The sequence below is a fragment of the Cheilinus undulatus genome, linkage group 17, assembly GCF_018320785.1.
Source record: "Cheilinus undulatus linkage group 17, ASM1832078v1, whole genome shotgun sequence".
Classification (NCBI taxonomy): Eukaryota; Metazoa; Chordata; class Actinopteri; order Labriformes; family Labridae; genus Cheilinus; species Cheilinus undulatus.
The window spans coordinates 512,736-524,140 of NC_054881.1; the positions used below are offsets into that span (position 1 = coordinate 512,736).

Below are 11,405 nucleotides of genomic sequence, written 5' to 3' on the forward strand. Positions count from 1 at the left end.
GGAATATATGAGAGATTAACGGAGGAAAACCGGGGAAAAATACGGGAAATTATCGGGGAATATATGTGAGATTAACGGAAGAAAACCGGGGAAAAATAGGAGAGCTTACCGGGGAATGTATGAGAGATTAACGGAAGAAAACTGGGGAAAAATATGAGAGATTACCGGGGAATGTATGAGAGATTAACGGAAGAAAACTGGGGGAAAATACGGGAAATTATCTGGAAATATATGAGAGATTACCGGAGGAAAACTGGGGAAAAATATGAGAGATTACCGGGGAATGTATGAGAGATTAACGGAAGAAAACCGGGGGAAAATACGGGAAATTATCGGGGAATATATGAGAGATTAACGGAGGAAAACCGGGGAAATTACGGGAAATTATCAGGGAATATATGAGAGATTAACGGAGGAAAACTGGGGAAAAATACGGGAAATTATCAGGGAATATATGAGAGATTAACGGAGGAAAACCGGGGAAAAATACGGGAAATTATCGGGGAATATATGAGAGATTAACGGAGGAAAACTGGGGAAATTACGGGAAATTATCTGGGAATATATGAGTGATTAACAGAGGAAAACCGGGGATATTACGGGAAATTATCAGGGAATGTATGAGAGATTAACGGAGGAAAACCGGGGAAAAATACAGGAAATTATCGGGGAATATATAAGAGATTAACGGAGGAAAACTGGGGAAAAATATGAGAGATTACCAGGGAAATATATAAGAGATTAACGGAGGAAAACCGGGGAAATTACGGGAGATTATCTGGGAATATATGAGTGATTAACAGAGGAAAACCGGGGAAATTACGGGAAATTATCGGGGAATGTATGAGAGATTAACGGAGGAAAACCGGGGAAAAATACGGGAAATTATCGGGGAATGTATGAGAGATTAACAGAGGAAAACCGGGGAAAAATACGGGAAATTATCGGGAAATATATAAGAGATTAACGGAGGAAAACCGGGGAAAAATACGGGAAATTATCAGGGAATGTATGAGAGATTAACGGAGGAAAATCGGGGAAAAATACGGGAAATTATTGGGAAATATATGTGAGATTAACGGAGGAAAACCGGGGAAAAATACGGGAAATTATCAGGGAATGTATGAGAGATTAACGGAGGAAAACCGGGGAAAAATACGGGAAATTATCTGGAAATATATGAGAGATTAACAGAGGAAAACCGGGGGAAAATACGGGAAATTATCGGGGAAAAATGTGTGAGATTTACGTAGAAATATATGAGAGATTAACAGGAGAAACCGTAGAACCGTATTGGAGATTAACAGGGAAATAATGGAGAAAAACAGCCAGATTAACGGGGAAAATCAGGGATAAATTTTGATTGATTAATATGGAAAATAACTGATGAATATGAGATATTTTAGTTTCAGTATTAGGGTAAATAAACCTGAGAGAGAGCAGTGGGAAGATATCAGAGAAAAGGTCAGATTAAATGGAAATATAGCGATATATTAACACAGGCTGAATATCTGAGAGACAGAGTGATATTAAGGTAGAAATGGGGTCAAAACCAGTTAGAGGGTGAGTGGTGAACCAGTGAAGGACTGGGAGATGGCTCCATGAAACCATTAAACTCTAAAATCCTGAAGATTAAAGAAACTAATGATCAGCCTGGCTCTGAGCTCTGAGCTCAAGATTAATCCTGTTTAACAGTCTGGTGACAGGATGGAGTTAATCAGAGTTAATCAGAGTTAATCTAATCAGGGACTGATCAGGTTATTGATCACATGGTCATAGTAAATGAAGGACTCAGGTGTGTGTGTGTCGCCCCCTGCAGGTAAGAACCGTCGTCTGAAGCAGGCCAAAGAGGAAGCTCAGGCTGAGATCGAACAATACCGACTCCAGAGAGAGAAAGAGTTCAAGACCAAGGAGGCGGCCGTACGTACACACAACTGTTACACAACTACACACAACTACACAACACCAACTATACAACTACAACTACACACAACCACAGTCACTGACGAAAGTATTGGCACCCCTGGAATTATTCCAGAAAATTCATCATTTCTCCCAGAAACTGTTTCAGTCACAAATGTTTTTGGTATACATGTGTTTATTTCCTTTATGTTCATTGGAACAACACAAAAAAAAAACAGACAACATTGACATAATTTTACACAAAACTCAAAAAATGGTCCATACAAAATTATTGTCACCCTCACCTTAATATTTGGTTTCACACTCTTGGAAAAAACAACTGAAACCAATCACTTCCTCTAACCATCAACAAGCTTCTTACTCCTCTCAGCTGGAATTTTGGACCACTCTTCTTCTCCAAACTGCTCCAGGTCTCTCAGATTTGAAGGGTGCTTCTTCAACAGCAGTTCTGAGATCTCTCCATAGGTGTTCAATGGGATTTAGATCTGGACTCATTGCTGGCCACTTCAGAACTCTCCAGCTTTGTCTCCAACCATTTCTTGGTGCTTTCTGAGGTATGTTTGGGGTCATTGTCCTGCTGGAACACCCATGACCTCTGACCCAGACCCAGCTTTCTGACACTAGGCCCTACATTGTGGCCCAAAATCTTTTGATAGTCTCAGATTTCATGATTCCTGTCACACAGTCAAGGCACCCAGTGCCAGAGGCAGCAAAACAACCCCAAAACATCCTTGAAGCTCCTCCATGTTTGACTGTAGGTACTGTGTTCTTTTCTTTGTAGGCCTCATTCTGTTTTCTGTAAACAGTAGAATGACGTGCTTTTCCAAAAAGCTCTACCTTAGTCTCATCTGTCCACTAAATGTTCTCCCAGAAGGATTGAGGCTTACTCAGGTACATTTTTGCAAACTCCAGTCTGGCTTTTTTCTGTCTCTTTGTCAGCAGTGGGGTTCTCCTGGGTCTCCTGCCATAGCGCTTCATCTCATTCAGATGACCACGTATGGTCCCAGCTGACACTTTTGCACCCTGAGTCTGCAGGACAGCCTGAATCTGTGTGGAAGTTGACTGAGGATGTTTATCCACCATTCCAACTATCCTGCGTTGCATTCTTTTGTCAGTTTTTCTCTTCAGTCCACGTCCAGGGAGATTAGCCACAGCTCCATGGTTATAAACTTCTTGATTATATTACACACAGTGGACAAAGGACTTTCAGGATCTCTGGAGATGGTCTTTAACCTTGAGATTGTTCATATTTTTCCACAGTTTTGCTTCTTAAGTCCTCAGACAGTTCTGGGCTCTTCTTTCTCTCCTCCATGCTTGGTGTGACACACACAGACACACAACACAAAGGCTGAGTCAACTTTTAGACATTCTAACTGGCTTCAGGTGTGATTTCTAGATTGCAGCACCTGTTACTGCCACAGGTGAGTTTAAATGAGCATCACATGCTGGAAATAAAATGATTTACCCACAGTTTTAAAAGGGGGACAATCATTTTGTGTAAAATTATGTCAATTTTGTATTTTTTCTTCTCTTTTTTGTGTGGTTCCAATGAACATGAAGGAAAGAAACGTGTGTATACCAAAAACATTTGTGATTGAAAAATGTTAATGTTAATATGTTAACATGTTTATATGTTAACATGTTAACATATTAACATGTTAACATATAAACATGTTAACATATTAACATGTTAATATGTTAACATGTTAATATCAGTATCAGGATCAGTGATAACCATAGTAAATACTACAGTCAGAGTTTAAATGATGGTTTCATTTATTCAGAGATAAATCCTTCTAGACATTTCTGCTCCTATGACAAACAGCCACTGCTCCCCATCCTGAGTTAACTCTGATTAATCGCATCTTTGTAAAGCTGACTCTCCGCACCCAGACCTGTAGAATGAATAAATCCTGAACTAGAACCTGGAGGCTCAAAGCTCTCCAACACACCATGGAACCATCTAGAGAAGAACAGATGAGGAACAGTCCCTGACATCTACCAGTCTGAAAGCTTACAGAGACATTTCTAAGGCTTTGAGACTCCAGCCAACCATGCTGAGAGCCATTACCCACAACAGGGGAAAACTGTGAACAGTGGTGAACTCCTCGATAGTTTCTGCAAATCTCTGCTGGATGATTCAGACTCATCTAGAATTAAATTATTTTAGATGTTTTTTTTCTGTCGTTTTCCATTTGGGTTCAAACATTTTGGTTTCATTTATTTATTTTTTAACATTAAATGTTTTAATTGATCAGAGTTTTACAGAATAGATTTGATTTTATAAATCTTATTTTAGTCCACTTTTTTTTTTTTTTAAACATTTTTATTGCTTTTTCTTTACAGAGGACAAAAAAACCAACAAAACAACAGTGACTTGCACAACTTGACAACCTAAAACAGTGCCGGCAGCTGTTAGATCAACTTTAAATAAACTGAGTATTACATGAGGGGACGTGGTTCTTAGGCAGCAGTCAGTTAATTGTGACTGTTACTTTCAGCTCTGTGGGGTTTTAATGTACTCCATAAATGTTTCCATGTTTTCTCAAAGTTATCAGAAGAGTCATTGAATGTTTACCTGAGGTCTTCAAGCTTTAGGTGCTGCATCACATCCCTCATCCAGGGGCTCCATCTAGGTGAATGCTGGGACTTCCAGCTGAGCCGTATCAGCCTGCGTGATAACAAGGTTACAGATGTTATTCTGAGACTGGTTCCCGACAGATTCTTGTTCTTTTCTCCAACTATGCCGAACACACTTGAAAGTATCAGAGAGATTCTGGAGGATGGAGCACCAGTAGGTGTGCAGATGAGGGCAGTGCCAGAATCAGTGTGCTAAGGACGCAGGTGAGAGCGTGCATCTGTCACGAGTGGAGTCCACCTCTGGGAAAACTTTAGAGAGCTTGACTTTTGAGAAATGGAGACGATGCAACACCTTAAACTGGATGATGCCACGTCTGGCACAAATGGAAGTAGTGTGCATCTCCTCCAGTGCTTTACTCCATCCTTCATCTGTCAGAGCCACCTCCAAACCCCCTCCAAGCTCTTCTGATCAATCTAGAGAGGGGCTATTAGAATTAATGAAAAATTATAATGGCCGATATTCTACCTCTCTCCAAAGGTTCAGAGGAAAATAACTACTCCATAGGCAGCTCTTCAGGCAGACATGACGGCACATTAGCCTTAATATAGCTGCGAACCTGCAAGAATTTAAAGAAGTGGGATTGTTCCTGAGCTGTTCAAAGGTGGGAAAGATTGGACCAACACCTATGAACAGAGATTTCAAGTTATCGATTCCATTATTTTCCAGATATGGAAAGACTCATCTGATACAGAGGGAGGGAGGAGGTGTCAGTAAACATCCACCCTCCAACCATGATGCTCCGTATAGTACACCGTATTTTCAGAGTTTGTGCGACAGCGGGGTTGTTGTTGGCGTGGCGTGCTGGCAGAGGTGGTGGGGAGAACAGAAGAGCAGCTGGAGATGTGGGGAGCAGGAAGGTCGTTCCATGTGAGCCCTGATAGGTTTTCCTGAGTGTCCCTAAGCTGAGTCCAGAATGTCAAAGCGTGAACATTTCAGGACCAGTTTGCTTTTATAACTGGAAACATTTTATTGACTTGTTTGTTTGTCGCCTCCAGGCCCTTGGTTCCCACGGTAACAGCGCGGTGGAGGTGGACCGGGACACGGCTGAGAGGATGGGTCGTATCCAGAACAGTTTCAGTGGTAACAAGGAGAAGGTCCTTGGCGAGCTGCTGAGGCGCGTCTGCGACATCCAACCTGAGTTCCACGCCAACTACCGTGTGGCTGGCTGAGGGGGCGGAGCCTCAGATTTACTGTGGGGGTGGAGAGAAGGCTGTAAGGGGCGGAGCAAACAAGGAGACGTGGATGTTAGCAATGCTAGCTTAGTTAGCAATGCTAGTTCAGTTAGCAATGCTGGCAAAGTTAGCTTAGTTAGCTTCTGTGGTTAAACTGTCCAGATTCTTATTTTGAAGGTGCACAGTTCACATCTTCCTGTTTCCTCCTCCAAAATAAAACACAAAGTCAGTAGATGTTGTTACCGTGGCGATGTTTACGAATTATTTATAAATATCAAAAAAAAGTTTTTGGCTCCTCTTCAAAAACTTCCTGATTCTACCAAAATAAAAGCCTTTAGTAACCGTGACTCCGCCTCTGGAGGAATCAGACATTGATCTGACACCTGATTGGCTGAAACGTCATGAAGGCTTTTATTTTGAAGTTCTTGTGCTTTGTTTTGTATTTTGTTGTTGTTTCCTGTCTGTGACCATGTGACTCTGTAAAGAGAAAATATTAAAGTGAATGGTGATTGGCTGAACCTGTGTGGTGCTGCTCTGTGATTGGCTGAGAGTGAGAGGTAGATGTGATTGTTCGCACAGGTGAGCAACTATGACCTACTACTAGGCAACAAACGGAGGAGACAAGCCCCAACGTCCCCAGCTTCACCAACATGTCATCCCCTTCCTGAGAGGATGGAGGTTTAAGAACATCCCAGCCTGGCCTTTAGAGGTCAGAGGTCATGGAACTCTCCAGAGACAGCAGACCTGTTCCTTTATTTCTGTCTTTATCCCGTCTGGAGCTGAGAGGCCATGATCTCTGGTAGGAAGGGCCCCAGAGAAGCTGAGGGGCCAACAGAGAAGCTGAGGGGCCAACAGAGAAGCTGAGGGGCCAACAGAGAAGCCCAGGGGCCAACAGAGAAGCTGAGGGGCCCCAGAGAAGCCCAGGGGCCAACAGAGAAGCTGAGGGGCCAACAGAGAAGCCCAGGGGCCAACAGAGAAGCCCAGGGGCCAACAGAGAAGCCCAGGGGCCAACAGAGAAGCTGAGGGGCCAACAGAGAAGCTGAGGGGCCCCAGAGAAGCTGAGGGGCCAACAGAGAAGCTGAGGGGCCCCAGAGAAGCTGAGGGGCCAACAGAGAAGCCCAGGGGCCAACAGAGAAGCTGAGGGGCCAACAGAGAAGCTGAGGGGCCCCAGAGAAGCTGAGGGGCCAACAGAGAAGCTGAGGGGCCCCAGAGAAGCCCAGGGGCCAACAGAGAAGCCCAGGGGCCAACAGAGAAGCTGAGGGGCCCCAGAGAAGCCCAGGGGCCAACAGACGTCGGAGCAGCCCTGATCAGAGTTAAACACAGCAGCTCCATGTTTGTGTTCCCATCATCCTTAGCTCCTGTTTACTTTCGAGGAGAACAAACAAACAAACAGCTGCTATGGTCTGTTTATCTGAGGTCATTCTGAGGTCACTGGTTGGGTCATGTGATCAGCTGTCAGAAACATCACTGATGTTTTTATCTAAGCTCCTTTTTCTGTCTCACTTTGATTTTTCTATTTTCATTCAGTTTTATTTACTTATTTATCTTTGTTTGTTTGTTTGTTTCTCTGCTCTCATGTCTGTTCTAATTTTGGATAGATTTATTGGAAAAAAAAAAAAAAAGGTTTTTTTCCTTCTTCCGGTCCGGCGTCCCTCACGCGCTGGTCACCTGACCTTCTCCTTAGAAACAGCACATACGTGGCTACCACAAAGCCCCGCCCCCCTTCCCTCTGATTGGTCCAAAGTAGAAAGGACACATAGAAATGCACACATAGAAGCTTCCTTTAGAGTCCTGAGAGTGTCTATGCAGGCGCCATCTTGGAGAGGGGTCAATAATGCCTGTGAGGTAGTGACATAGAACTTAATGGATCTGGTCCGGTTTAAAGTCCACCTACATCCATCAGCCACGAGTTCAGGATCGAGGAGACATGAAGATTTTATTCTGAAACACTGGGCCAATAAAACATGAAGCTTTTATTCTGAAATACTGAGCCAATAAAACATGAAGCTTTTATTCTGAAACACTGGGCCAATAAAACATGAAGCTTTTATTCTGAAACACTGGGCCAATAAAACATGAAGCTTTTATTCTGAAATACTGAGCCAATAAAACATGAAGCTTTTATTCTGAAACACTGGGCCAATAAAACATGAAGCTTTTATTCTGAAACACTGGGCCAATAAAACATGAAGCTTTTATTCTGAAATACTGGGCCAATAAAACATGAAGCTTTTATTCTGAAACACTGGGCCAATAAAACATGAAGCTTTTATTCTGAAACACTGGGCCAATCAAACATGAAGCTTTTATTCTGAAACACTGGGCCAATAAAACATGAAGCTTTTATTCTGAAATACTGAGCCAATAAAACATGAAGCTTTTATTCTGAAATACTGAGCCAATAAAACATGAAGCTTTTATTCTGAAACACTGAGCCAATAAAACATGAAGCTTTTATTCTGAAACACTGGGCCAATAAAACATGAAGCTTTTATTCTGAAATTCTGAGCCAATAAAATATGAAGCTTTTATTCTGAAACACTGGGCCAATAAAACATGAAGCTTTTATTCTCAAATACTGGGCCAATCAAACATGAAGCTTTTATTCTGAAACACTGAGCCAATAAAACATGAAGCTTTTATTCTGAAACACTGGGCCAATAAAACATGAAGCTTTTATTCTGAAATACTGAGCCAATATGAAGCTTTTATTCTGAAACACTGAGCCAATAAAACATGAAGCTTTTATTCTGAAACACTGAGCCAATAAAACATGAAGCTTTTATTCTGAAATACTGAGCCAATAAAACATGAAGCTTTTATTCTGAAACACTGAGCCAATAAAACATGAAGCTTTTATTCTGAAATACTGAGCCAATAAAACATGAAGCTTTTATTCTGAAATACTGGGCCAATAAAACATGAAGCTTTTATTCTGAAATACTGAGCCAATAAAACATGAAGCTTTTATTCTGAAATACTGAGCCAATAAAACATGAAGCTTTTATTCTGAAATACTGAGCCAATAAAACATGAAGCTTTTATTCTGAAACACTGGGCCAATAAAACATGAAGCTTTTATTCTGAAACACTGGGCCAATAAAACATGAAGCTTTTATTCTGAAATACTGAGCCATTAAAACATGAAGCTTTTATTCTGAAACACTGGGCCAATAAAACATGAAGCTTTTATTCTGAAACACTGGGCCAATAAAACATGAAGCTTTTATTCTGAAATACTGGGCCAATAAAACATGAAGCTTTTATTCTGAAACACTGGGCCAATAAAACATGAAGCTTTTATTCTGAAACACTGGGCCAATCAAACATGAAGCTTTTATTCTGAAACACTGGGCCAATAAAACATGAAGCTTTTATTCTGAAACACTGAGCCAATAAAACATGAAGCTTTTATTCTGAAATACTGAGCCAATAAAACATGAAGCTTTTATTCTGAAACACTGAGCCAATAAAACATGAAGCTTTTATTCTGAAACACTGGGCCAATAAAACATGAAGCTTTTATTCTGAAATACTGAGCCAATAAAATATGAAGCTTTTATTCTGAAACACTGGGCCAATAAAACATGAAGCTTTTATTCTCAAATACTGGGCCAATCAAACATGAAGCTTTTATTCTGAAACACTGAGCCAATAAAACATGAAGCTTTTATTCTGAAACACTGGGCCAATAAAACATGAAGCTTTTATTCTGAAATACTGAGCCAATAAAACATGAAGCTTTTAATCTGAAACACTGGGCCAATAAAACATGAAGCTTTTAATCTGAAACACTGGGCCAATAAAACATGAAGCTTTTATTCTGAAACACTGGGCCAATAAAACATGAAGCTTTTATTCTGAAATACTGAGCCAATAAAACATGAAGCTTTTATTCTGAAACACTGGGCCAATAAAACATGAAGCTTTTATTCTGAAATACTGAGCCAATAAAACATGAAGCTTTTATTCTGAAACACTGGGCCAATAAAACATGAAGCTTTTATTCTGAAACACTGGGCCAATAAAACATGAAGCTTTTATTCTGAAATACTGAGCCAATAAAACATGAAGCTTTTATTCTGAAACACTGGGCCAATAAAACATGAAGCTTTTATTCTGAAACACTGGGCCAATAAAACATGAAGCTTTTATTCTGAAATACTGGGCCAATAAAACATGAAGCTTTTATTCTGAAACACTGGGCCAATAAAACATGAAGCTTTTATTCTGAAACACTGGGCCAATCAAACATGAAGCTTTTATTCTGAAACACTGGGCCAATAAAACATGAAGCTTTTATTCTGAAATACTGAGCCAATAAAACATGAAGCTTTTATTCTGAAATACTGAGCCAATAAAACATGAAGCTTTTATTCTGAAACACTGAGCCAATAAAACATGAAGCTTTTATTCTGAAACACTGGGCCAATAAAACATGAAGCTTTTATTCTGAAATACTGAGCCAATAAAATATGAAGCTTTTATTCTGAAACACTGGGCCAATAAAACATGAAGCTTTTATTCTCAAATACTGGGCCAATCAAACATGAAGCTTTTATTCTGAAACACTGAGCCAATAAAACATGAAGCTTTTATTCTGAAACACTGGGCCAATAAAACATGAAGCTTTTATTCTGAAATACTGAGCCAATATGAAGCTTTTATTCTGAAACACTGAGCCAATAAAACATGAAGCTTTTATTCTGAAACACTGAGCCAATAAAACATGAAGCTTTTATTCTGAAATACTGAGCCAATAAAACATGAAGCTTTTATTCTGAAACACTGAGCCAATAAAACATGAAGCTTTTATTCTGAAATACTGAGCCAATAAAACATGAAGCTTTTATTCTGAAATACTGGGCCAATAAAACATGAAGCTTTTATTCTGAAATACTGAGCCAATAAAACATGAAGCTTTTATTCTGAAATACTGAGCCAATAAAACATGAAGCTTTTATTCTGAAATACTGAGCCAATAAAACATGAAGCTTTTAATCTGAAACACCGGGCCAATAAAACATGAAGCTTTTAATCTGAAACACTGGGCCAATAAAACATGAAGCTTTTATTCTGAAACACTGGGCCAATAAAACATGAAGCTTTTATTCTGAAATACTGAGCCAATAAAACATGAAGCTTTTATTCTGAAACACTGGGCCAATAAAACATGAAGCTTTTATTCTGAAATACTGAGCCAATAAAACATGAAGCTTTAATTCTGAAACACTGGGCCAATAAAACATGAAGCTTTTATTCTGAAATATTGTCAGATGTGATGGCTATAAAGAGACTTTAACCCCCAGAGCTTTAAGTAAAATGTGACAGAAGATCTTTGTGTTTTTTCCAGATTCATCTTTATCCTGTGAAATATTTGAAATGTGAAACAGCTTTAATAAACACTCAAATATAAAGGTTCTTAGAATACAGACCAACACTGCTAATTATCCAGAGAGACCCGGTTTAAATAAAGTTATTTCAAACACACTCAGTGCATCAGAGACCCGGTTTAAATAAAAATACTGGGCCAACACACAGTGTATCTGAGACCACTGAGCCAATAAAAAGTTATTTCAAACACACTCAGTGTATCAGAGACCCGGTTTAAATAAAGTCTGAAATACTGAGCCAAACACACTTTTATTCTCAGAGACCCTGGTTTAAAT

The 11,405-nt window shown here is 40.0% G+C and overlaps 1 protein-coding gene across 1 annotated transcript; it reads left to right on the forward strand.

Annotated features, from left to right (window-relative positions):
• The first annotated feature begins 1,782 nt into the window (after positions 1–1,782).
• On the forward strand, positions 1,783–6,254 carry atp6v1g1 (ATPase H+ transporting V1 subunit G1). Its single transcript, XM_041811046.1, has 2 exons — positions 1,783–1,920; positions 5,560–6,254. The coding sequence occupies exons 1-2, from the start codon at positions 1,783–1,785 to the stop codon at positions 5,731–5,733; spliced, it is 312 nt and encodes a 103-aa protein (XP_041666980.1). The 3' UTR covers positions 5,734–6,254.
• Positions 6,255–11,405: the final 5,151 nt, after the last annotated feature.

Bases quoted from the DNA above. Each gene is read 5' to 3' on its own strand.
- atp6v1g1 (XM_041811046.1), top strand. From the start codon at position 1,783: ATGAAGGACTCAGGTGTGTGTGTGTCGCCCCCTGCAGGTAAGAACCGT. The intron at 1,921-5,559 runs GTACGTACACAC...TGTCGCCTCCAG, and splicing joins TCAAGACCAAGGAGGCGGCC to GCCCTTGGTTCCCACGGTAA.